At 41.6% G+C, this 27385-nt stretch overlaps 2 protein-coding genes across 9 annotated transcripts; one reads left to right on the top strand and one right to left on the bottom strand.

The window, feature by feature from the left end:
- Positions 1–1288: 1288 nt before the first annotated feature.
- Positions 1289–7009, top strand: DNAJC9 (DnaJ heat shock protein family (Hsp40) member C9). The gene is made up of 5 exons (XM_053388585.1): positions 1289–1531; positions 3525–3665; positions 4746–5000; positions 5678–5764; positions 6492–7009. Exons 1-5 carry the CDS (start codon positions 1352–1354, stop codon positions 6609–6611), a joined length of 783 nt encoding a protein of 260 aa, XP_053244560.1. The 5' UTR covers positions 1289–1351; the 3' UTR covers positions 6612–7009.
- FAM149B1 (family with sequence similarity 149 member B1) lies at positions 6881–27351 on the bottom strand. 8 transcript variants are annotated; one of them, XM_053388556.1, is made up of 16 exons: positions 27192–27351; positions 25401–25496; positions 24306–24438; positions 22878–23020; positions 22343–22462; positions 20812–20982; positions 19248–19435; positions 18696–18829; positions 18131–18184; positions 16682–16794; positions 15750–15974; positions 11730–11847; positions 11111–11241; positions 10066–10147; positions 9828–9993; positions 6881–8558 (listed from the first exon to the last, which is right to left on the bottom strand). In XM_053388556.1, the coding sequence occupies exons 1-16, from the start codon at positions 27239–27241 to the stop codon at positions 8488–8490; spliced, it is 1995 nt and encodes a 664-aa protein (XP_053244531.1). In that variant the 5' UTR covers positions 27242–27351; the 3' UTR covers positions 6881–8487. The 8 variants fall into 8 exon arrangements, with proteins under 8 accessions (XP_053244531.1, XP_053244532.1, XP_053244533.1 ...); XM_053388557.1 differs by having other exon boundaries at positions 6881–8555; XM_053388558.1 differs by having other exon boundaries at positions 9828–9962; positions 11116–11241; positions 27192–27349.
- Positions 27352–27385: the final 34 nt, after the last annotated feature.

The raw sequence follows: 27385 nt of genomic DNA, 5'->3' as shown, positions 1-27385 counted from the left end.
CCAAGAGACACCGATCTATACTCCCAGTATAAAAAAAACCGGCAGTGATCTACCCATTGTCATTGGAGGGAGGAGCATGCGTGGGGAGGGCGGATTGCCCAGAGTTGTTGAGCTTTTTTGGGGAGGATTTATTAGCTTCCCCCCCATAGCTTTTTGTACACGATATGAATCCTGTGATCTACCAGAATCAGCTGGGGATCTACCGGTAGATCACGATCTACATCCCTCTGCTATAGTATCGGGGGGGGGAAAAAGGAAGCTACATATATCCTGGTATTGTCTACTCTGATGGCAGTGATTCTCCTGAAGTTCAGACAGGAGTTTTTTTTACAGCACTAGCTGGAGAAACCAGGAACCATTGGATCAATGGAGATTCATTCATAGAATCCGAGAATTTTAGAGTTGGGAAAGGACCCAAAGGGGCATCTTGTCCAACCCCCTTCAATGCAAGAATCTCAGCAAAAGAATGTTTAACAGATGGTCATCCAACCTCTGTTTAAGTACCTACAATTAAGGAGAGCCCACCACCTTCTGAAGTAGTCTATATTCCATTGTCAAAGGTTCTTCCTAATGTTTAGCTGGAATCTTTATTGTACTTATTGTTATTTGAATCCGTTCATTAAAGTTTCTGTGCCAAAAACATCATAAAAAGCAGGTAGCAAGAAAATTAGAAGAATGTCAGCAACATATTTAAAAGCAAAAATATATATGGGGGAACTAAACACCAAAACAGGGCTGTCTTCAGATGTCTTCTAAAAGTAAGATAGTTGCTCATTTCCTTGAGATCTGATGGGCGGGCGCCACTACTGAGAAGGCCCTCTGCCTGGTTCCCTGTAAACTCACTTCTCGCATAGGAACATGGGCGTAGGCAGGTGTGTGTTTTTTTTAAAAAAAACCTCAAATTTGCATTGATTTGTATTGCTTTTTACTGATGAGGGGCAGCTGCCTCCGCTTGGCTACGTCCCTGTATGGGAGAATCCCGGCCAAGCATCTCTCTTCATTTTCTTACGGGTACTGCAGCCTATGTGTCACTCTTCACCTTTTTGTATATCTAGGGTTAGTCCCTCCACTTTCCTCCTCCTATCTGCCCCCACCTTCTCTTTAATTCTTGGCCTTTCAAGTTCGCGACATCTCGCGGGACGGCCGTAAAGCAGCGCGGGGAGGCAGGAGTGGGCGTGGCGGGCGGGAAAACGGACGGGCGGACCCGGCTGAGAAACAGCAGCCCGCGCAGCAGCAGCAGCAGCAGCAGCAGTAGTAGGTTGTGTCGGCGGTTCCCTTCGCCGAGAGCGGGAGAGCGCGCGCGAGTGTGCGCAGGCGCGGTGGTGGTCTCTCCGCGCGCTTGGGCTCGGGGATGGGGCTGCTGGAGCTTTGCCGCGGGGCCTTCGGCGCCGCCGACCTGTACCAGGTGCTGGGCGTGAGGCGCGAGGCTTCGGCCGACGAGATCCGCCGCGGCTACCACAAGGTCTCACTGCGGGTGCACCCGGACCGCGCCGACCCGGACGGGAAGGAGGCGGCCACCCGGCATTTCCAGGTGAGGGGAGGCGCGGGGAAACCCGCCTCGGACTCGCCGGCTGGAGGTTCTGCGAGTTGGTTAGCCGCGGGACCCGGGTTCAAATCCTGCTCTGACTCGCTTGGCACCAAGCTCGACTTAAATCATAATACAATGCAGTAATAATAATTTATTATTCATATCCCGCCCATCTGGCTGGGTTTCCCCACCCACTCTGGGCGGCTCCCAACAGAATATTAAAAACACCATCAAACATTAGAAACTTCCCTAAACTGCAGGTGCCTTCTAAAAATCAGGTAGTGACTTAGACCACTTGCACCCTCCGCCTCATTTTGTAAAATTGTGTACAGCCCTGGGTTCCTAGGGTGGAAATGCGACCAAAGTGGGATCCACCAAATAATAAGAATAAGTTTTTTATATATAATAATGATGGTGGTGATGATGATCTTATTATTTGTACTGCACATATCTGATTGGGTCACTCCAGCCACTCTAGCATCTTCCAGTACAGTGGTACCTCAGGTTACATATGCTTCAGGTTACATACACTTCAGGTTACAGACTCCGCTAACCCAGAAATAGTACCTCGGGTTAAGAACTTTGCTTCAGGATGAGAACAGAAATCGTGTGGCGGCAGCGGAAGGCCCCATTAGCTAAAGTGGTACCTCAGGTTAAGAACAGTTTCAGGTTAAGAACGAATTAAGTACGTAACCAGAGGTACCACTGTATATAATTTCATCCATAGATCTCAGGATCTCACAGCTTAAGATAAAAAACAAAAAATGTGTTTTTTAAAAAAACGAGAACAAAGCACAGCTCCATGAGGGTCCTCTTGTTCTAGGCAGGCCTGCAATAGGAGCCCTGCTCTTCCTTGGCCCCAGTAGTCCACCTGCCTGCCTCCTTGCTTACAACCAGTCCAGGGGCTGGTTCTGCCTGTCAACTTCCTCAGCAGGGAGGAGAATGGGACAAAACTAGAAAGAGTTGCCTCTGCCTGCCCCCACCTACTGTTGGTGTCCCTGCCTTCCACCCTATCAGTCTCAAATGGCATTGATTAACAGGTTAATTTACAAGCGTATCTCTACATACTTAAGAAGTCCCCCTCCCCAACTTGTGTCTTTATTGGTGGGATGGGTGTTCTGCTTCCAGTCTGAGAAACCACTTCACCTTCGTGTTTAGAGGGGGAGTGTAGAACCTGCCACATTGTGTTGCAGTGCTCCAGTTCAGGCCTGGTGGGAAATGCATGAGCCAAGAGGACCATTTCTCCCTTTTTTCCAGCCCATGCCCTGCTCTGTGGCCTAGCACAAGATGGGTGAGGATTGGGCACACTGCTAATTCTGAACCTGAGTATTTTATAGCTATATAACAGGGGTGGGGTGGTTAATGGTTATGCATGGTAGAAAAGGGAAAGGTTTACCCAGTGGTATTATTCTAGAAAAAGAGGAGCCAGAACTCACCACAAACGCCTCCATTTTTCTAGCAATTGTGCAAATCCTGAGAGGTGCTGGAACATCCTGTGTTTGCCTTTTCTTTGAAAATTTGGATGTATGACAGCTCATGTCAGAAGTATAGATTTTGGCAAATTCCCTTAAAAACACCTCAAAAACTTATTTTCTTGAGATTTTGCAGAAAAAGCTCAACAACTTTTGTGTCTGGATTTTCACTTTTTGAAATATGGCAGCCTTAGTTCAACCTAAATCCCACTTACTATAAGCTGTTAGGACTTGAGAAGTCCAGTTTCCTCTTGTGTCCTACCAGTTTTGGTTCTCTCTAATGTTTGGTGTTATTTTGGGGTTTTATAATTTTACCCTTCTGTTTGCCTACGGAGTCCCTCAAGTATGTTGAAACCACTGTACAATTTTGGGGTAGTCCCATTTTGTTTGTAAACTTACTGGCACCCAACTACTTGGAAATTCCACTGTTAGAGGGAATGCTAACATAACCTGAATAAGAAAGAAGCCAGTGGGATGACATGGGTTGTGTCTTACTGGAGTAGTGAGGTCTTGTCTCCTCTTAGATCCTGGGCAAGGTGTATGCAGTACTGAGTGACCAGGAACTGCGGGCTCTGTATGACCAGCAAGGGATTGTGGATGAGGAGTCAACTGTGCTGACTCAGGACCGCAACTGGGAAGAATACTGGAGGCTGCTGTTCAAAAAAGTAGGTAGTCTTCTTCAATGTGATGATGGTCCTTATCTCACAACTGGAATGATAATATCTGTAAAGAAAGTGCTATTTCTTTTATCTGTAGGGCAAATGTAACTTCTGTGGGACCTTTGCCCTCATCCCCTTTATTTTATTTTCATCTGCGGGATGGGTTGTTATTTATGATGCCAAATTTTTCTCTGGCTGCAAAAATCGATTTTTGCAAACCTGAACCTTATGTGATTTTTTTTGTGTAATAACAAAATACGACATTCTGTTTTCACAGCTCAAGAAGTTCAGTGCCCTTTCATTATTTCTTTAATTCCTGGATAAATTTCCTTAATGCTGTTGTAGTAAATGGAGTGCAGCTAAAAAATTTTTGGAGATGGCATGGCAAGGAATGATAGCTCTGAAATGCTTTAGTGCTGAAATATCCTTTCAAGTTTGTACACCATGGGTTGTATCCAACAGTGAAATACTCAAGGGTGGACCTATTCAAATCAATACACTTGAGTTAGTCAAGCCCATCAATTTCCCTAGGTCTAAGTATGACTTATGGATCCTTAATCCCCCACCCCCATTTGCAGGCCAACTTTGACAGGTGGGCAGGACCCTTTGGGTGTCAATGATAAGTGGCTGACACCTGCCAAAGTTCAAAGGAGCTCATTGTAACCAGATTGATGGTTTTGGAGATGTTCTTTCAGCGCCAGTCTGATGATTGGTGCTGGGAGCTTGCCTTCGAAGGGGCTCCCAGTACCCACCGATCAGCAATTACAGGGAGCCCCCTTGAAAACCAATTGGAGAAAGCAGATTGGATTCAAGCTATTTTCTCCAAATGAAGCATGTTTCCTCTGCAGATGAATACAACCTGTGTGTGTCCCAATCTGCTTCATCTTGCTTTGCCTCGCTTTGTATACACTTCCTTCCATTAAAAAGGCCCTGTACAGATGAATTTGAATTACAGAAAAGTAAAATTTTGAAGTAACAATGAATTTGGGATGGAAAAATGTATGTGTGTGTGTGTGTAACTTGAGTGTGGTAAAAAGGATTGTCGTTCATGGAATTCAACTCTTTTTGTTGTTGTTTTAAAATTAGATAACGGTAAAAGACATTGAAGACTTTGAGAAGAAGTACAAAGATTCTGCAGAAGAGCTGGTGGACATTAAAGCAGCATATGAGGATTTTAAAGGCGATATGGACAAAATTATGGAATCTGTACTGTGTGTTGATTATACAGATGAGCCGAGAATAAGAGAGATTATCCAACATGCCATTGATTCTGGAGAACTTCCATCTTACAAAGCCTTTACAAAAGAGTCTAAGCAAAAGATGAATTCAAGAAAAAGGAAGGTAGGTTTGCAAGAGGCAAAAGACTGTGACAAAATGTGTAATTCTTACCATCAACTAGAGTTATGAATGTTTCACTGTCCGTAAACATATTTCCTATTTCACGTAATGTACATTTTCAAATGTAACATCCTTTCAGGGGTTGAACCAGTGCTTGAGTTGCAGAGAGAACACAGCCTGTTTTCTTCAGCTACTGGTTTCTGGAAGTTTTATGAAGGGGAAACCACCCCCAGCCCCCATTTCAACCCAGTTCTTTGAGAGAAGAGAAAGCCTGTATTTCTTTATCTTGATGCATTGAGTGAACACGCCAAATTCAGAACATCCTTATGGAACAGAATCCTATTGGTTTTTGATCCTTCTTTTATAGTAGCTAGGTATTAAATGAGTATCATCTAGGATTTTATGATATACTCCCATTTATTTACTATTTATGATGTGGTAATAATCCTTTAATGTAAAACACTAGAATCTACCTACAAAGCAGCAAAACATTTGCTGGCCTTTCTTCTCTCTGGGACTCATAAGCAAATTTTCCTAACATTGCTCAAGCCATCCTGCAAATTTGTTGAAAATGGCCGGGTAGAAATGCTTACAATATAATATTAACAAATAAATTGCTTGCTGCTGCAGTAGGTTAAGAAAATTTAGCATTCGCTTCAACAACTGTGTCATTGTTTCAGGCTCGACAAGAAGCTAAAGAGGCAGAAAAATCCAGAGAAGAACTGGGTCTTGGTGAAGGGGAAGATGACCTAAAAGCACTAATTCAAGTAAGAGTGGAGTAAGCTACAAATCATTCTAACAAGTTAGATAGCATTACCTTTTGTTAGGTTAGAGGGAGCCTTTAACTCTAAATGATTTAAGCCTCCAGCATTGCAGAGCTAATTTTAATGTTCAGGATAGCAAAAAGCAGTGAGGTCCCCTTGGGATTTTTTTTTACAGAGACTAGTGTTATTTAATTTATTCCAAAATGATCAGGAGTCGCAGGTGAGCAATGAGACAGCCAGATTTACAGATGACACTAAATTGTTCATGATAGTGGTATCCAAAGGCGACAAAATTGCAAGTGAGATTTAGTGTGTATAATAAGTTGTAAAGTGATGCATGTTGGGACAAAATAATAACAACTGTAATTTCACATACACGCTGATGAGGTTTGAATAGGGCTGTGACTAAGGGGTTGAATATTTAAGGGAATTTGCGCATCAAGGAGAGGCAATGTGTGATCTGATTTCTTCATCATAGTTAACTGCCAGCCAACAGTTGTCCTTGAGAGTTGCATTTTTAAATAGTTCGTCTTCAACAGTATTATTCATACTTCACAACAATCTGATCTTTTTCAAATATTCTGCAGATACACTATTTTAAAATATTAATATATATTTTCTTATGTATACCACCTTATTAGTAACTTGAATAAATGCCAAACCTTTTGTAGTCAAAACATGAGAAATACTTGTAAGCTTGTTTAACCATCTTGTTTTTGTCATTTAACAGAGCAAAAATGAGAATCGAAAAAAGGATATGGATGATTTTCTGGCTCAGATGGAAGCAAAGTATGGAACCAAATCCAAAAAAGGAGGAAAGAAAACAGCACCCAAGAAAGGAATGAAATGACTTTATTAATTTTCTGGTTTCATTTCATTTCTTCCATTAGCATTAATCTTGCTTTGAGACAGCCAAGGAAAGCAAGATGCTTTCATCAATTCATTGAAACTCACATTGGGTAGAAGACATTCTGAAGAGGCAAGCTGCAGAACTAAAGCTGCTATTAAATGCTTCAAGATGCCACAGAGGATTCAAGGTGGCGTTTCGGACTGCAGCAGTACAGCAAGATTGCTGTGAACAAAAAAGAAACTGGTAAAATGAAAAAACATCGATCTTAAAAAAAAACTTCCCCTTAGAATTAATGTAAAACGGTATCGTATGTTGCAGGAATATGTTTGGGCAAGGACTGTCAGTTTGATTTTATAAAGGCATTTATTAAACTTAATAAAGTATGTTTTTGAAAAGTGTGTGAAAAGTCAGAACTTGCCCATGATGGGCTGTAGCTAAAATGCATCAGTTGGAGAAGGAAGGTAGGAGGCAGACAGGGGGAAATGGTAAACTTAGGTGTTTGTTGGGCTCTGTAGTATGCTATCTAAAACCTTGCTTCACTGTTGCTGGTATGTGTGGTCTGGGAGTCCGTCCAACAGTAGAAGCAAATTAGCAAGCTGGTCCTGCCTTCTAACTGTGCAGGAGGGGCAGCCTGAATGGTGGAGAATATCCCCCAGACTTTAAAAAACAAGAGGACAATATTCATGCAGTGAGCGAAAAAACAGTGTGTGCTCCGGGTATGAAATGTCTTGCCAACAGTGTGCCACTTATGCCTATAACTATGAACATACAAACTTTTCAGGGCCAGAAGCTATAGTGATAGAATTGGAATAATGCTGGGAAGATCCAAGTTAAAATCCCTGCTGTGCCATGAAGCTTGCTTGGGTCAGTTACTCTTGACTATACCATTCTCAAAGCCAAGATCTACCCATTGGGATTTAATAACAATTCAAATGCATTTTAGAAAATATTTTTTTATTTGTATATAAAAGTTTTTCCGTATTACAATTTAATAAGAATCTGTTCCCACCAGTTTTTTACAACTTTCACATGGTATCTAGAATATAATGCAAAGCTATCTTTAATTTACATAACTTCATACAATTGTCATCTGGCACTTACTTTGTCTAGTAAGACCTAGAACTATTTTTTTATGTTACATTAAAATTACAGCAGACATTAAATGCAACATTCAATGTAGGCAATGCTTTTTCTAAATATTTCCATCTTAACAAAGTGTTCTCTCCCCAATGAGAGAACATTAAAACTGAACCTTCCTGCTGTACATTATGTGTGTACCAAACATCTTGCTTCATTTTAAACAAGGGAAAGTAAATACTGAAAGTATAGATGGTAGTACACAAAACTGTTGCACTCCCAAGTTTTAATCTTGGCCACCTTTCAGACATCATCACCTGCAGCTTTTTCTAAGTATGCAAACAACTGGCATTCAGAACATTTTATACAGTTAAGACAAAATACTGGAAGTGTGCCCAAGCACACTTATTTAATTTTACTAAATATATTGCATTCAAGTGCCAATAACTGGCAAGTCAATTGGTGTTACAACATTATCACTGTTAGAGAAATCCAATTCTTTAGGCAGACATTCTTTGTAATAGATTGTATTAACAATACTAGAGGTTAGCAGATTTCCTGAACACATGCTTTCAGCACCCAACAGAATACCATAGCTGATTTACAGGAACAAAAATAAGAGAGAACCTTGTAGTCTTTGGCATTTGTTTTAAGTCAATACAAAAATAAGACGTTTTGTAAAGAAAGTTTTAAGACTTCTTCTGTAAACAGGTTTGATATTGCTACAGTTGAATACTGATTGTAAAAGCTTCTACAGTCATTCCCTCATCTTGGAAATAGATGATTTATTGCCAAAACATTATAGTCCCTGTCTGCTTCTCGATCCACCTCGGCTGTGAGTTCTCACAGAGCCATGTAACTGAAGACCTACTGAGCAAAAACCAGATAAAAGGTGTGAAAGCAACGGTACTAAAAGCAAACTTCATGCATGCAGTAATGGGCTGTATCCAGCACTGCAGGGGACTTCATGTGCAGAACAGAACTTCCTCTTCTGTCCCCTCCAGCTCCCCATGCACACTCAAAATCAGTTCCAGAGGGTTGGGAGACCCTCCAGGGGAGATTTTTGGGGGCATGCTGGGGAAACAGGAAACCTAAGTCCCACTGTACAAGTGCCACCCTGCTGGCACATCACTGGATACAACCCAAAATTATGCCCACAAGTGTTCATGCCACAATAAACCTGTCGATGATTCAGAACAGCACATGCTCTTGTGGTGTGATCCTCTCATGCCAGTGTACATCATAATGTATATGGGGCCCTCAATGACACGTACGTTTCCAAACAAATTTTGACCGGGATGCATTCTAAGATGCCCCAGGCATGTGAAAAGACTGTACCATTTGAGTTTGCTCTCAGGCCCACTTTATACAAGGGTATAGCTGCTTTTCAGGAGTTCTCATATAGCTTCCTTTACAACTTTGTGATGAGAGGGACCAATGACAGTAATTACATCCTTCAGCAGTACAGAGAGCTTGGCACAGGAAATAGCCACATCATCAGTCCACCCCACCCCACGTAATCACAACATTACCCAAAAGGCACCAAAGGCACCAAGAGAACAGCAACCCCCCTGCTCCTGCAATGGAGGGACTAGACCTCAATTGGAAAAGGAAATTAACAGTGCTCTGCCCTAAATTTGGTTCATATTGCTGGATTAAAAGACAGAGCAAGACTTCTGTGTCTTTAAAACAGCAAGCACAGCTCCTTCACACTGGGTGTGATCGAAGAAGCTTCATCTTCTTTCCATACAAGTATTTGAAAAGACATGGCAGCCCTATATCAATTTCAGTCTCAATTCAAAGCTACCGCTATCAATCTAAAAGGCACTGTCTATTAATATACATTTGGAATATGAAATTCACATTTGTAGGGCTGAAGAAGTGTGAACTTGGAAGACTTCCGTGGCTGTCATGTATGAGGGTGTGTGCCATGGGTACTCGGCTAGACTGAAAGAATAAACACAGCTGGAACCCTGCTTTGTATGCTCGACAGTAGAAACGACAGGAATATAACCTAAATGCACTATTCCAGGCTCAAAATTACACGTTTGACAAAATGGCCAACAACTTCAAAGAGAATGCTAAGTATTTTATGATTTGCAACCAAATAAAGGGCGTCGGTTGCCTCTTACTTCTTACCCAGCGGAGGTTGGTCTTCTTTGTCCTCCTCATCCTCATTCAGAAAATTACCAAGAGCCTGGTGCTGGAAGGAATTAATATAGGAAGAGCTGGATATCCCTAAACTGACTCCCATCACTCCAACATTTATAGCATCTGTAACGTAATACGAGATTTCATTCTTAAACTGTGGCATATTATTAATATAGCTAGCGTACCAAAGCCATTTTAAGCAAGACATGCTCCACTTTGCACGTACCTGTGCCAGCAGATCCTTTACTATTTCGTGGTTGATTAGCATAATCAATAACAGTGCAAGAACGACGATACTGCGAGTCTGGCTAAAAGCGCAAAAAAAAAAAGTTAAAGAATCATAGAGTTGGAAGGGAGCCTGAGGATCAATTAGTCCAACCCCCTACAATGCAGGAATCCTGCCCCCAGCTGGTCCTGGGTAGACTTCAGCCACTACCAACCAGATGCACTGACCCATTGCACCACTGGAGGTACCATGTTTTGGATCAGGCTATTGCAAAATCAAAATACTCAAAGCACACAATCCTTCCCCATGTCTGGTTCTCCTGTAGCTCTGCTTCTTCCCTACCCCAAAGCCGAGCAGCACTTTACGGGGAACAGGCTGTACTCTTTCCACATCCCCATCTACTCTTCCTTCTCTGCACTATAAAGTTTCTCAAAATCTCAAGTAACTTAAGCATGGACAGAGAGGGTGTAATGTCCTGGTATGCTGCTGCTTCCACATACTGAGAGGCAGAGAGTAATCATTGTGTAAAGCTACTATTATGAATCTGACAGCCACTCTGAAGGCTCTCATATCTAAGTCAGTCAGTCAACCAGTCAGTCAGTCACACACACACACATTTGTTTCTCACATTTGTTTCCCATAGTTCTGAAACTAAGCCAAGGTACATGGAACTGAAGCAATCCCATTTTCTACCTCTGCCGACCTACCCATGTTTCCATTCCTTGCTTCCTCTTGTTTCCCTCTGCCTATTTTAGATGGCAAGTCCTTGGTCATAGGAATTTGTCAAGTTACATGCACGCAATGGTGTTCTATAAATTAATTAATATTCATGTGGAAGCCACACAACCTGGGACAATTAGAAGGGACCTGTGCAGATCCTAATTCATTTCCTTAAAATCTACCATTGAGTGCCGAAGGATTTTGTACCCACACTTAAAATAACAGGGAAACCTGCAAGCAAAGGCCTATGGATTTTGATACTGGCCACAGATAATAGCAAGATGAATAGCTACGCTTTGCAGGTTTGAATGTAATTTGAACACACCTTACCCAAAATGCATGCGATGTGTTGGGCCTGGATAAACTATCAGGTAATAAAAACCTCTCATGCACTGGTTGATGGTTAATTTCATCTGCTATTGCACTGCGAGCCCGGCTAGCATTCCCCCGAGATTTCTGCATGGTGAAGAGAAAAAAGCCATGGGTTTTAGATACAAATTTACACTAAAAGAAATGCAAAAGCTTGGAAATACTGGTATCATACCCTCTGCATTAAGGCAGTAACAGACAGTGGTGCAGTTGATTAATCTGATGAATAACACAGAGAGACAAACCTTTTCACTCTCCTGGTAAACACACTGCATGAAGCATTCTGCTTCAAGGTTGATAGTCTCAAGAAGTAAAAACAGATCACTCACAACCCAGAAATTAGATATAACTACTTAAGAATTAATAGTTGCTTTGAGGGTTGGTGTGGGTTTTAGTTTTAAAAAACGCACAACAATTATTTTTATAATATTCTCTTGTAAATCATAAACATTCATTCAAACAAAACAAAACAAAAACCGATTCTTACTATCTTACAGTAAGGACCACAAGGCGAGGCTCGAAGAATCCCCTGTCATTCTAAGACCAGAATTGTTTCAACAGAAGAGGTGGCTTACCATTTGCTTTTGAGATCCCAAATGATCTGCTATATCTACAGTACTAATTGGAGGAAGGAGGTTATTTCTGCTCAGTGGCATTGGGGAAGGTGATGACAGTTGCTCATTTGCAGTGGACCTGGAAAACACCAATGACAATTACTAAAAATGACATTTGCACTGGAAATTACAAGACTGATGTGAATTCAAGGTAAATAACAAAAAGAAGTGTCCATGCAAGTTGATGAAAAATACTGGGTTTCAGTGTGGAGAGTCGATGAGATTGTGGCTTAAATGGTGAGCTCCACGTGAGAGAAACTCCAGCAGAGATGAGAAATGGAGGAATCGGCATGCATTTTGTAGACATTTCTCTCCAATACTGAACCATCACCAGTGAGGAATACAAAGTGATTGCAGCTATTTCAAGCTTCAACACTTTTCCTAGTTTAAGGCTAAAGGAGGAAAATAACTGTCTTCCACAGGTAACCTGGCACCCTTCAAAGCTGATTTATTTAAATTATTTCATTGCAATTAACTGCAACACAACTTCAGGACTGCTTTCAGTCTATGAAATGCCTTCCTTGTTGAGTCCTTTCAAAACGCTGCTTCTCTTTTACCTCTAAAAATCAATGGCCAACGTGACCTAACGGACGGATTTGCCTCAAGCTTAACATGTATCTGCAATGATAGCCTAATAAGTCTTATCAAAGGCCTAGACTTCAGGAATGGATTGAGGCAAAATACTCGCTTGCCATCCATTATTCAATCACGAGAGAAGAGAGTGATATGTGTGAGCTGAAATACAAGAAACATACCAATGGAACAAGGCAAGCTTTTACTAGCATCTGAAGCAGGTATCGTCACACAGTGAAGCTAAGTGTCTGACATAATATGCATCTTGATATATGACTGAAATGGATGAGACAAGTTGTGTTAAACTCAACTCAAGTAAGACAGATGCTTGTGGGCAAAGGGAAGCTTTTTGCAGATTCTGCATCAGCCTCTTTAGTTGTCAGCACCTGTCCATTGATTGTGTAGGTGGTGCACACTTTGGGACCAATCCATCTTGTGTCCAAGTTTCAACTGTGGTCACATTTACTTCTTCTAGGTCTACACCTTGGTTACCTTGAGGGATGAATACTGCAGGGCTCTCTACCTGGGGCTGTAGAATGGAAAATACAGAGTAGCTGCAACTGGTCCAAGCTCAAGTAGCCAATCTCTTTCAGCACCGCTATACTGCCTCTCAATTTTATACTGGACTCAAAGGAAATCCTTGTTCTGCCTATAACTTGGCCCTCTCACTGCTCAGCAAGCACCCCTCCGTGGCAGAGCTTCTGTAATATTTTTTCATTATATTTATGAGCCACTCTGTATCAATGTTCTTTGAGCAATGAACAAATAAAACAGCTTCACAAAATCAAAGAACACGACGAAACAAAGACTAAAAGCCAACAGCCAAGGGAGCATGATGCAACTCTAAACTTATCTGCTACCATAAAAGGGGGCGAGGGGAAATATCCCGAAGAGACAAAACTCTAAACTTCTAAGTAAACAACAAGAACAGAAGGACTGCGGAGAGAGAATTAATTATGTGTTTACAAAGAACTGAAACTATTGCACAGATTCTGTTCTTACCTCTCTCGCCCTGACCTAGCCACTGTGATCCACGCGACAGTCACCTCCAGACTGGATTATTGTAACTCGCTCTACATGGGGCTGCCCTTGAGACTGACCCAGAAACTCCAGCGGGTGCAGAATGCTGCAGGGGTCCTCGCTGCGAGATCACATTCACCCGGTGCTATACCAGCTGCACTGGCTCCCGGTGGAGTACAGGATCAGGTTTAAGGTGCTGGTTTTAACCTTTAAAGCCCTATACGGCCTAGGACCCTCGTACCTACGGGACCGCCTCTCCTGGTATGTCCCATAGAGAAACTTACGGTCTTCAAATAAAAACATCTTGAGGGTCCCAGGCCACAGAGAGGTTAGGCTGGCCTCAACTAGAGCCAGGGCTTTCTCGGCTGTGGGTCCGATCTGGTGGAACACTCTGTCACAAGAGACTAGGGCCCTGCGGGACTTGACATCTTTCTGCAGGGCCTGCAAGACAGAGCTGTTCCACCAGGCCTTTGGTCAGGGCGCAGCCTGACTCCCTCCCTCGACAATCTGCGCGGAGGTTGCCATTGGTTTGATTTGAATTAATTTTATAATGAATGATTTTAGAGTGTTGTGTTGTGTTGTACTGTTGTACTGTTTTATTGTTGTTAGCCGCCCTGAGCCCGGCTTCGGCTGGGGAGGGCGGGATATAAATAATGGCATAGTGTGGCTATCCACATGCAATGCATGCAGGATAAACTCGCTCTGGAGGTGGAAGTGCTGTTCCTGGGCTCCTTTGGGAGGAAGGGTGGGATATATAAATTTAATAAATAAAGGTCCCTCGGCGGCTTTTGAAAAATGTACCATGCCCCAGAGGAACAGAGCCTCCACCAATCTTTGTGTTTTGTAAAGAAGAATAAATTTTAAAGGTTTATGTAAAGTAGAGGATCCGCTCAATAGAGTTACCCTCCTTGTCCTTATTTTAAAGGGTTTCATAAACATTCCTGCTCTTGAGCAGTACAATGGTGAAATGCTTTACCTCAAAAATAGTAGATCATAAAATAGAACAGATGTGAAGAACTGGATGGGAAGGGGAATTGTGTTGCCCAGTACTAAAGATATAATGGGCACTATCTTTCAGATGGCTATAATAAGCAGCCACATTTTATGTAGTACAGTGGTACCTTGCTTCCCAAACAGCTTAGTTGTTGAATAAATCGGCTCCTGAACTCCGCAAACCCAGAAGTAAATGTTCTTGTTTTTGAATGTTTTTCAGAAGCTGAATGTCCAACAGGAGGCTTCCAACTGAGTGCAGGAAGCTCCTGCCGACAATCAGAAGCCGTGCCTTGGTTTTTGAACGGTTTTGGGAGTCGAACGGACTCCAGGAACGGATTAAGTTCAAGAACCAAGGTACCACTGTACTCTATTGCTGGAGAAAGTCTGCATTTTCCTTGCAACAGTCTATCGTGACTTGGGTGATAGGGAAATGGTGATTCCCTGCAAAAGAAGTATAAGCTGGAGAAGCGGATATTTTGATTCTCTACATCATCAAATACTAAAAAGGTAAAGGTAAAGGACCCCTGACAGTTAAGCCCAGTTGTGAATGACTCTGGGGTTGCGGCGCTCATCTCGCTTTACTGGCCGAGGGAGCCGACGTTTGTCTGCAGACAGTTTTTCCGGGTCATGTGGCCAGCATGACTAAGCTGCTTCTGGTGAAACCAGAGCAGCGCATGGAAACGCCCGTCGGAGCGGTACCTATTTATCTACTGTATTTTTTGCTCTGCAAGACTCGCTTTTTCCCTCCTAAAAAGTAAGGGGAAATGTGTGTGCGTCTTATGGAGCAAATGAAGGCTGCGCAGCTATCCCAGAAGCCAGAACAGCAAGAGGGATTGCTGCTTTTACTGCGCAGCGATCCCTCTTGCTGTTCTGGCTTCTGAGATTCAGAATACTTTTTTTCTTGTTTTCCTCCTCCAAAAACTAGGTGCGTCTTGTGGTCTGGTGCGTCTTATAGAGCAAAAATATGGTACTTGCCCTTTGACATGCTTTCGAACTGCTAGGTTGGCAGGAGCTGGGACCGAATAACGGGAGCTCACCCCGTTGTGGGGATTTGAACCGCGACCTTCCAATTGGCAAGCCCAAGGCTCAGTGGTTTACACCACAGCGCCACCTGCATGCCAACATCAAATAATAATTGCACAAATAAAGTGGTAACCAGGAAAGGCTTCAGCTCATACATGAAATCTTACAAAAGAACAGCTCAGAACATGGTCACAATTTTCACAGGCAGTGTCTAGTGTCTCCTTTTGCAAAACAGAACAGATTAGATAACAAATATTACTTATCAGACTGCCTGTCTCAGCCACCCCACCCTCAACTTCCCTAAGATCTGATGTTGTCACGCTGAACATTTCAAAAGGCAGAGATTTAAGCCAGAAGTACATATCAACCTACAGTCGTGTTCCCCTGATGACATCCTCCATGGGTCTCGGTGTCCCTGAGCGAGAATGGCTCGTGTTGATGGGGTGCAGAGTACGTGGTGGAGGGTTGCGCCTTCTAGCAGACTGTGCAGAATAGGACAGAGAAGATGTACTGAGCTCAAGTGGGCGATTTGGCCGAGCTCTGGTTGACAGGATAGAAGTGGAGCCTGGCCTCATAAGCAATCTGTCATCCAAGTCTCTGGCACCAAGTGGGGGAAAGCATAGGAGCAAAATGAAATATTCATAAACTGATTTCGCACCATCCGCATCAATTAACGAGGCACAATACCACTACAAAGGCAGCTACTGCACAGCTATTCTGCTCTATCTATAAAGCCCGTGTGTACAAAGCCCATAGGATGGACTGAAGGCACATGAGGTCAAAGCTAAGCAGGTTCAGTTCATGGCTGGATGTGTGAACCACAAGTCCACCACTTTTGGCTCCATGACAGAAGAAAGGCACAGTATAAAATGAGTTTTTTAAAATGTGCAAGGAAAACAGATTCCATCCTAGCATTATTACCCTTTGCATTTGCATTTCAATGAAAAGGGGATGCTATTCAAACACCTATTGTGGTGCAGGAGCCACTAGACTTAGCAAATCCACTAGCATATTAAGTATGAATTTTACATCTTCTGCATGTTGAGAGGTGTAATTGATTTCTATGTAGGGGGTTTGATAGTAACCTGAGCTAGTTCTTTAGCCCAGCTCAGTTTTAGACAAGCCAAAATGGACTAGAAGCATTCAATGGTTCCTCCACAGCTGTGGGTGCACAGAGCAGGAGGAAGGAGTTTAAAAGTCAATATAAACTTAGAAAAACTTGAATCCCAACACTACTGCTTCCTTATATCTCTAACTCGCAGGGCAGCTTTCATACAGAACAAACAAAAGAGGGCTACTCTTACAATATTTTATCCATCAGAGGCAAGTTCCTTTGGTGTAAGGGGATCCCATGAATAACCATCAAACCATTCAAATTACGTTGTGGACCACCGCTCGTTCCTTGTGAGAGATTTGCCTGCAGGTTACAAGAAATTAAATTTGCCCTCAGCATTAAATGAAAGATGTGCATTTGTTAATTTCCAATCTCGGCTCTTACTGAAAAAAGGATTGGAAAAGAGTAAATGTCAATGGACTCAAGAAAAACAGTGCATACCCTCAATTTGTTCATAAGTAACACGTAACAAGGCATGAATGGTCTTATAAGCAGTTCTTATATCTTTTTAAATTACACACTGTTTATTATATAACATGGATTCGTAACCAAGGTAATTTAATTATCTAAGCTTAGCATAAATTAATCTGGACGAAATACTTTCAGCAGAGAAAAATTGTTTAGGTAACATGCATAAGCAAACATATGACAACATGGTTAGATTTCTACTTTGTGTATATGCTACCAACTAACTACTCAGTCATGACTGCATGATAGATTGATTTCAGTGGACCTTGTCACCAGCTACACGTGTTCGACTGCTGAAATTCTCATTGATGACAAAGCATGCATTATCTTGAGGTAAATCTTAGGAAACAGGGAGAGGGGGCACTTGCTGTTCTCAACTGCTGAACTGGTCCCTGCTGCAAATATTGGTAGCCACATCCTGACCCAGTGGCAGAGAAATCAAACTTGAGCATCAGTAAGTCAGCTGGGCTTACAACTGTGTTTCACAACCACCTCTCTTATCAGGTTAGGAGAAAGGGCATGGTCCCTCATCCCCCCCCTCTTTGTGGCAGGCCTCCCCCAGCCTTGTAAGCATTTTCTCACCTAAAGTATATCTGGTTACAGCAGCTTCTGTACTGAAAAGACACAGTGCCTGTCATAGCCCACTGCAGCCTTCCCTCACTTATAACTTCCAATGCAATATAATACCACTCTAGAGTTAGCTGACCTTTAGGAGTAGGTTTTTGAAAGGTCAAAAGGGGGACTAGGAAAAGTCCTGCTTAGTACTGGGGTGCCAAATCTATAATCCTAAAAAAATGTAAGCACAAATCTCGTTGACGTTTGTTACTGAATTTATTCAGGATCAGCCTAAACCTGCTAAGATGGAATATTATTAATGTAAATTGCTTAATATACTAGTGAATGAGGTTTTCTCCCTTCCCCAGACACTGCATCATATGTCCCATTGCCTCCTTAATAACAAAGGAATCCAAGAAACAGCGTGACCCAAAGCTGTCTAATTTGGAAGTAGGTTCTGCTGAAATTAATGTACAATACTTCTGTGGTAATGAATTTTGACTCAAAATAGTTCTGCATCATCTGGGAAAACTCAAAATCATCATCATCATCATCCACCCGCCATATTACACTGACAGGAGAAAGAAAAGAGCTATACCCCCTGCATCATACATACTTCCGGTGTTTTTCTCTTCTTTTTGCTTTTGCGGCCACATCGGTGTTTTGAGTACTATGCGTACAATAAGGTATACATGAGGAAGACAGAGGATTATACAGGGAAGTGAAAGGGGGAAAATAAAAAAGGAAAGAAACCGAGTTAAAATGGAACAAACACTAGTTAAACCTTGGGTTCTTATCTTTATTATGGAGAGTATGCAGAGCAAGAACTAGTACACATTAAAAAAAAACCAAAGGTAATTAACAGAGATGCTTTATACATCCAAGCAGGAAAATAAGAGTGCTCTCTGTTGCCCACTAAGCTGGGAAATGATTGAGTTGGTATCTCCCATACCAGTCCTCTAACTCTGTATACCTCATATTTCATCAAAGCGCAAAGAAGGAAAGTATTTTCAAAATAAGGTAGATAGAATTTTAAGAGTTGTGACAGTATGTAATAAAGTGAAAGTTTTGCAAGGACAGATATAGTCAAGCCATTGCAATGTCTAATTTTCAGGCAAGTTAACATGACAAATTTCCTTGCCTAGACACCATCTCAACCTGATGTGTCTTCTTAAACTTACCAGATTTGAAGGGATGGAGGGCATCTTAGTTTGCAGCATTCGAGGTAATAACAGTGGCAAAGGCTCAAACTGCATAAAAGGACTTCCTGAATCTGTCCGGTTTGTTTCAACAGTTATGACATTCTTCTCATCGTCTACCAGAAATAGGACAAACATAAATCACTATGCACTGTTCACTTTGGATTCTTACAAAGCAAAATTTTAAGAAAGGTGACTTTTATCTCCTTGAAAAGTACATAAATGGGCTTCGTACTCTTTTGATTTTAATCAGAGACATTTAAAAGAGCTAGAATACATGGAGTTCAATGCATGTCAGTGTACCAAAATATCTGGCCATTAAAATCCACACAGGATAAGACTTCCCAATGCAATTTATAGCAAACTGCAAGAGTCTTAGACTATGACCCACTGGACTGAAACTGTTTCTAGGCATAAGGAGTATTTTTTTTGGGGGGGGGGATATAGCTTGCTAAGTATTTAACACTACATTTTGAAGTGGGCGGGGAAAACTTTGGAGAATGATATCCACTGCATTTTAGCCTTGAAATTTACCTGAGACTGACCCTTCCCAGTGTCTACAGATTAATTGCTCCATATGGCCCAAGACTTCACTCCAGACATCATCAAACACATAGGAAAGGACAGCATCTCTCATGCAGTAGGATGGCGAGATAGGAGGGAAACCTAATTTCCGTCTGTCAGGTGAAAGACCCATTTTCCAATCATGCAACTCTTCTTCCCTTTGAATGAAACAAGATAATGTTACAGTTCTGTTTTAATTTTATATAATCAAAGCCAGAAGTGACTTTGTGCCTACCTGACAAATTTAGAGCTGATGGGTGGAATTCAATGCTGAACTCTTCTAATGTTCTGTCTGAGCAATCCCTGCAGCTTACCAGATGGAATGATCCCCCCTCCCCCGTCACTGCTCTGGGGGGGATTTTCCAATGCCCCTAAGAGGTGGGGAGAGCAAACCCTGTTGTGAAAGTCTTTGCACAGGGCTTCTCCTGACAGAGATGGTTAGGTGACTCCTGCCCTTAAGAGTGGTAGTCAACAAAGTTTTACTCAGAGCAGACCCACTGAAATTAATGGTCTTAACTTTGTCATGTTTATTCATTTCAATGGTTTAATTATAAACCAATAATTATTTTTGTATTAAGTTGCTTTAAATAAAATTATGCACAAGTTGCTTTAAGTTGCCTCATTTTAAAATATTCCACCTTATGTGTTTTCTGTAACTTCTGTAAGCTTTTGTATTACCATGTCATAATACCATTAAGCTTTGTCCACTAATAAACCAAGTGATTTGTTTCAGCTATAATCATGAGTCTGTGGTTTTCCCTGGTTAAGATATACTCCCCGTTGCAATGGGTTCCTGCTGAGCAATTCAAAACTTTGATAGAGGGATTCAATGGCTAGCCAGGATTTGGCACAGTACTCAGTGGCTATGACTGGATCACAGAATTAACACTCCCTACCTCCATCCCAAAGACAAATAATCAAGACAGCTAGAAGGAAATACTACAGTAAAGATGAATAACTGTTCTAGAAGGCAGCATTCACTAAATGCTGACCATATTCCCGGTCAGTCCAGTGGCTGGAAAACTCTCTGCACTTTTTTTTTGGAACTTTGTGAATGATAAATAGCAAGCAGTACATTTCCACTAGTTATGCTAGTAAAACAGCATTGGATCTACCATGTTAATAGACATTTTACTCAAATGAGACAAAAATAAAATGTGCAGCTTGAGTTCAGGTCCTTTGGCTCACAGGTTTCCAGTGTGTCCTCTGCCATTCAGCAACTTGTTCACCTAGTACTATACACATTACATGATAATCAGCATTAAGAACAACACCATGATGCTGGGGAGGAATAAACTGCATTTTAAACTCAACAGCTATTTAGTGAGAAAATCACCAAATCTATAGTGTGGCACCGACAAGGATTTACAAAACTATTATGAGAACTTCAGTGGAAGAACAACAAAAACAACAAAATCACTGTGTGATTTATTATTTTCTACTGTTAGGAACAAATTACATTTTAGCAATTAATTCCAAGTCACTAGCAGCAAATATCAGTGCAGACTAGGTTAAACAAATATTCAATACCTACACATCTCTGCGATCAAATGCTAAATATTCCTCCATTACACCTTCAGAAACAATCACTCCACCGTCTCCTTCTTCACTCTCCAATAAACACAATTCAGGTGGTTTTGAAATGCTGTCTTCTTTACATATAGGAGTAACAGAAACAGGAACCTTTTTGCCCAAAATACTAAACCTGAAAAAAATGGCAGTAAACAAGAAGGATCACTTTTATATCTCAATGGTACAGTTATGGTACTGGTGACATGGGCAGATTTTCCCGCTCACCCATGGAGGCTCTTAAGCTCTCCCAACAGCAATGGACAGATATCAAATCCCAACCATAAAATGAAAGCTGAAAAAACTTATTCAGTTTTAATAATCATGATGATGATGATGATGTTAGGCTTTTGAGTTCTTATTTCATTTTAGACAACAAACTCAAAAAACAGACCTAATTATCCTGAATGCAATTATACCTTCTCTCTTCTTTTTAAGCACTAAGAGTAAAGAAATAATCTCAGAAACATTTTTCTTAAATATTCCAGAAAGTAGTTGTGGAGAAATTAGCTTATGAGCCCTCTGACATTGTAGAAGCTAGTACAACCAGCAGTAGAATGCTAAGATTGTTTAGAGATTCATTTAATTCCTTTATTATACTTGGTATACCTTCTGAATATGGGAACAACTACCATCCTCTGGTCCATGGGGACATGAAGAGTCGGACACGACTAAATGACTAAACAACAACCATTCTGCCAATGCCGTACAAGCTATCATTACTATAATGCCCCCCCTTTAAAATGACGACTCCTATATGATATCATAAATGGCTACTGAAGCTCACATAAGTTTTAGAAACAGTTTGCCATATGGCATGGAGGGCAGATGTCTAAGGAAACAATAGTAAAGTCTCCATTTGCTCATTTCTTTGAATCCTAGCCAATAACTCCAGTGTTTGCTAGGCATGTGGACAATATCTGAAATGCATTAATGCTGCTTGCAATATACTGATGCGATAGCTACTTTCAAAAATCATGTTCTGAACGGCAAATATATTTCATAAATAAAATAGTTACAAAGAAGAATTTCTTATCCCAATGAAAATAAGGTGGTTAGTTATGCTATTTTTTAAAAGTCATTTTATGCTTCATCTGACAGCAGCTGACGGTACAATCCCATGTATGTATATAAGTGTAAAGGTATATAAGGTAAAGTGTATATAAGACTGCAGTCCTAAAGTGCAATCCCATGGTCCTGCAGGGGCAGGGCGAGGGGAAAGCATTCAAAGTGCGATAGGATTTAGCGGGTTTCCCTCTCCACAGAAGCTCCATATGTGGGGCATGAGGTCTACCCACTGAGGCCTCCTTGATGCAAAATGTGGGGTGGGGAGCTTTACAAAAAAAAAGCCCATAAGGGGAAAGCTCAGTAGAGCTTTGTACTTGGCAGTTAATCCACCACAAACATTCCCCTCACCTTGCCCCAGTAGGTTTGCTCTGCCAATCATTCATTGATAATGGAACCCTTCTGCAGAATTAGAGATCACTGATACTTACTCACTCGGATCTTTCTCTAGTGATGGGGTCATATCTGATGAACCTAAGGTGCTGCAAGTTGAACTCGAGTACCAGCCGTAACCTTCGTCTGTGGGAATCACTACTTGTTTCCCTACAATCCTGATATTAAAGAGAGAATTATAAATTTTTTTACAAATGGCTTTGGAGAAACTGGCAAAGTATGCCTAATCCACAAAATAAGACCTAAAGCATTCAGCAGGTATACAAAACCTACAACTCAAGGAAGGAATTTACTTGTGAGGGAAGGACTCTCCTGAAACATTATGTTAGTATGTTCCAACAAAAGCACTTCTTACAGTTGAGTCATTCAGCATCAAAGAAGAGATTTGGAAAGAAACAGCGGAATCAGCCACAGTGTTGGTACATAATGATTCACTCAGGAACAAGAGCAGAGAGGGCAGCACATTTAAAACAAAAAATGAACCTCTACAGCAGTTGTGAAGAAGCTGAAAAGTACAGCTTTGTGCTGTTTTCTAGTACTGTGAAATACATCACTAACACATCATGAAAATACCTGAGATGGGGAAAGCTTGACATCCATTGTTGGCACTCCTCCTCTAGGCCTTCAACATACATGCTTGTTTTCTGTTCATACAAGAGCTCATCAATATATCTAAATATTTGTTGTACTTGCCGCGTGGCAGCTTTATCAAATTCCTGAACAGAAATTAGGGAAGAAATAAAAATGGGAAACAAAATTACATCTTTGGGGGATTATGTGGAGCAACTAGCTTCTTTCACAATTTAGCAGGATACTCAGGACTTTCTTCATAAAGCAAATATAAAATTAACCTTGTAGCACACACTCGCATGAGAAGAGATGGGGGGATTTATAATTCATTTTTCACTATGCCTCCTCCAGGCACCACACCTGAAGGGTTAAGGGGTCCTCGGGGGATACTCAAGGCTTTAAATCCATGTCAATGAGGAAAGCATATGCTTAGTGGCCAGAGAATACTGACTGTGTGCTAAGAGTGTTTTTTTTCTCCTAAGGAAACCTAGGAGGGAGAAACAATGGAATATCTATCTATTTTTTAAAAATAAATACATAAACAAATATATTGGGAGGTTATGACTGACAGAGTGACACACTGAATAGGAGCACTCTTTGTTGCAGGGCCCACTAGGAAAGAATAAATGAGTAACCTGAATGCAGAATTGCTAGTACAACTCAAAATGTAGCTCAAGGCCAAAAAGCAATGGAGCTGCACCAAGTACATTGTTATAGGATGGGAACTAAGTCTTCTAGAATCTTATCAGGAGGCCTTAAAATTGAATGTTCTTGTTCCAAGAACTATTTAAAGCAGTAATATATAAGACTTGAGTACATCCTAAGCCATGAAGGTTTTAATGACTGATTTGCAGGCAACTTTATACATTTTAATCAGCAATACAATAACAAAACTAATAAAAATGAAGAGCAGAAAAGGGAGGGATTGGGAAGAATCAGATAAGAGAAGGAGTTCTTCAGTCCCAGGTACAATCCAGGTAAAAAGATTATTTAAGTATAAGAAACAATGTGCCAGATTGCAATTCTAATTTTCGAAGGATCTTGTTTGTTAAATTATCCAAAACCGATAAAGAGGAACTACACTAATAATTTTTATCAGAAACTCTTCTAAAGTTATTGGACTCTGAAACCTGCAAATATTTTTAAGATAAAGACTGTTCTTAAGGATGCTGAATTCTGTACCAACTTCCAAGAATGAATACACACAACTCTATTAGGACTACAATATTTTTGCAGCATTCACTGCAAAAAAATCATGTGCATGAGTGTAACTGAAATATGCCAACGCTTGTACCGGCCTGCCTACTGACTCATAAGTGTATTTGTTAGGACCAATGTGTGAAATTATGTGAAGGACAGAGGTCTAAACTTATCAATAATATTTTTCAAAGGATTATTCTCATTTTAACTGAAGGATTATAATCTACTCACATCATACCCCCAAGAAAAGACTGAGCTGTCTTCTGTAGAGGTGCCTGTGAAGCTCTGACTAGCTGACCATGAGTTTCCATCGTCTACTGAAGTGACAGATTGGTAGTTTGAATCTTTTGTACTTTCAGACTCACTAAAAGGTATAGGGGGAGTGGAGAGAGAAGAGAGAAAGGGAATCTTAAAATAAGAAAAGTCATATGAGTTAAGCTTTCCAAAGTGAATAGGAAATATATGGGGAACAGTTTAGATTCTAGTGGGGAAGGTATCTCTCAAATAATGTAATTCTGTGGATACACGTTAAAGGTACCATAAAATAGACACACTTATAAGTTCTGCTAACGATAAAATATGTTTTAGCCCAATTTATTACTATTGGACTGAAGAAGGAAGCTAAAGTTACATCACCAAATGAAGTTTAGTAACAATGAAATCAAATTATATTGTAACTAACAATATTATATAAACATCATGAAATAAAGATTGGTAACAATGAAATCACATTATATTGTTTCTAACAATATTATTTAAACATCAATGTATGTGAAGAATACTTAAGAACAGTTGTTGTTGTTGTTGTTGTTTGTTATCCTGGAGCCCCAAGTGGCAATTATACAACTAAAAATGAAACATGCATATCAACTAGAAAAGAAAGACTTGTTTTTAAAAGCAACTATGATCTAGTGCAAGAAAATAGGTCCCTCTTCTTAAATGGGGTTTCCGTGTATTACCATGTTCCCATTCTAGAGCACTGGAAAAAAGAATGCCTTTATTTATTTTCAATAAAGTCTGTAATTAAAAAAAGGAGAGAGAAAGACTATCTCTTGCCTTTGGTATCTGATGACACCATGATGCAAATTAAAGCATTAGGTTACGCCTTTCCAAAAGGGCATTGCTGGCTTCTTAGGATTAACATTTGACCATGGCCAAACAACAGACAGTCACTATTTGACTGGATGGTTAACAAGTGTCCCAGACCTACTAAAAGTGGAGGGGGAAATAGCCATAGGAATGAAAAATGAAAGCAGTCAACAGAAATGTATTTTCCAACCTCTTCTCACAAACCTCCCCCCACAAATATTTACACTATCTGAATACCTTGAAATGTCTTCCTGACTTTCAGTAGATGGATTACTGTCATCCAGTGAGTCTGGCAGGGGATGATGTTCTAAGGAACTTTTTGTAAGTCCTCGGCTAAAAAAAGGGTGGGGGAAGAAAAGTAAAAATGTGATTAAAGTAAAGGTAAAGGGACCCCTGACCATTAGGTCCAGTTGTGACCGACTCTGGGGTTGCGGCGCTCATCTCACTTTATTGGCCAAGAGAGCCGGCATACAGCTTCTGGGTCATGTGGCCAGCATGACTAAGCCACTTCTGGCAAACCAGAGCAGCGCACGGAAACACCGTTTACCTTCAGTGGAAATAAATTACAGCCTCTAATAGTGACTTTAATGTCTTCTTACCAACAAGCAATCAGCATTAAAAATTGTTGGGAACTGTTTCTTATTAACATAAATACAGTGGTACCTCAGGTTACATACGCTTCAGGTTACACACTCTGCTAACCCAGAAATAGTGCTTCAGGTTAAGAACTTTGCTTCAGGATAAGAACAGAAATCAGGCTCCGGCGGCACGGCGGCAGCAGGAGGCCCCATTAGCTAGTGGTGCTTCAGGTTAAAAACAGTTTCAGGTTAAGAACGAACCTCCGGAACGAATTGAGTACTTAACCCGAGGTACCACTGTATGTTAAGTTTTTAAAATATACATTCAAGCCTGTCATACCAGAAGAATGCAAAAGGTTTTCGTATGACATTGATTGGCTCTCTAGCCCAAGCTACACTTCTGATTTGAGTGCCACACTTCCATTTTGAGCATTACGCTGACAATTTGAGTGTTACACTGCGGTCTATCCGTTTTTGCTATTTATTTTGCATTTTTGTTTTTGTGGCTTTTTTTTGTTTTGTTTTTGTGACTGTGTGGAACCCAGTTCAGCTACTGATTGATTGATTTTGTGACTGCAGTACATTGTTTACTGCTTCCATTTTATGGATCAATGGTCTCGTTAGATAGTAAAATTCATGTTAAATTCCTGTTTTAGGGGTTGTTTTTAAAAGTCTGGAACGGATTAATCCATTTTGCATTACTTTCTATGGGAAAGCGCAACTTGGTTTTGGAATGCTTTGGTTTTGGAGCGGACTTCCGGAACAGATTTAGTTTGAGAACCAAGGTACCACTTTAAAGCTGAATTACTGTGTTGTGAAATGATGCCTGTCTCCAAAGCGGAAAGTTTGGGAAGCTCTGCCCTAGGTGGTAGCAGTGGCAAGATTTTATTGATGTCGCTGTTACGCTGTTATCTCAGCCTTGGTTTTCAGGGAGGTGGTAAATCAGCTCCTGTGGATTAGTATGGCAGATTGTTCCTCCACCAATGAAAAAAAACAACAACACTCTAAGCCAGGCATAGGCCAACTCGGCCCTCCAGATGTTTTGGGACTACAATTCCTATCATCCCTGACCACTGGTCCTGTTAGCTAGGGATGAGGGGAGTTGTAGTCCCAAAACATCTGGAGGGCCGAGTTTGCCTATGCCTAGAATACAGGCTTCAGGGTGAAAGTTAGGCTGGGACCTTTCTCTCCAGCAAGGCGGCTTTCCACGTGGAGGGGCCTGTTTTTGGTGGGCGCGAGGGCATCCCGTTAGGGGAGCCTGCTTTCCCCCAAGGCACTCCGGAAAGATACAGCCCGGACCCGCCCCCTCCCTCCCTCCCGAGGCCTCCGTCTCCTCCGGGACGCCCCACCAGGCCGCGCCGGCAGGGTCGCCGTCGGGGAGTCGGAAGGGTCCCCCGCCCTGACGGAAGGCGCCTCAGGGTCGCGACGCCAGCAAGGAGAGGCCACTCACATCCCCTGGGCGTCGGGGGCCACCGGCTTCCGTGTGTATCGCGAGATCATCCTCCCGCCTCAGCGCTGCATCTCGGTCCCTGTCGGCGCTGCCGGCTGGCCGGCTCGGCCCTCGGCCGCCATGGCGACGCCCCGCCCCGCCTGCCCTTCCGGTCCGCTCTAGGCCAGCGGAAGCCTCCGCTCTGTGGTGGGGGA

Source organism: Podarcis raffonei, chromosome 5 (genome assembly GCF_027172205.1).
Source record: "Podarcis raffonei isolate rPodRaf1 chromosome 5, rPodRaf1.pri, whole genome shotgun sequence".
In the NCBI taxonomy this organism is placed as follows: domain Eukaryota; kingdom Metazoa; phylum Chordata; class Lepidosauria; order Squamata; family Lacertidae; genus Podarcis; species Podarcis raffonei.
This window is presented reverse-complemented; position numbering and strand designations above follow the sequence as displayed.

Bases quoted from the DNA above. Each gene is read 5' to 3' on its own strand.
- DNAJC9 (XM_053388585.1), top strand. From the start codon at position 1,352: ATGGGGCTGCTGGAGCTTTGCCGCGGGGCCTTCGGCGCCGCCGACCTG. The intron at 3,666-4,745 runs GTAGGTAGTCTT...TTTTAAAATTAG, and splicing joins GGAGGCTGCTGTTCAAAAAA to ATAACGGTAAAAGACATTGA. The intron at 5,001-5,677 runs GTAGGTTTGCAA...TCATTGTTTCAG, and splicing joins TGAATTCAAGAAAAAGGAAG to GCTCGACAAGAAGCTAAAGA.
- FAM149B1 (XM_053388556.1), bottom strand. From the start codon at position 27,241: ATGATCTCGCGATACACACGGAAGCCGGTGGCCCCCGACGCCCAGGGG. The intron at 25,497-27,191 runs GTGAGTGGCCTC...CCCTTTTTTTAG, and splicing joins GCCCCCGACGCCCAGGGGAT to CCGAGGACTTACAAAAAGTT. The intron at 20,983-22,342 runs GTAAGTATCAGT...CATTTTTTTCAG, and splicing joins CTAGAGAAAGATCCGAGTGA to GTTTAGTATTTTGGGCAAAA.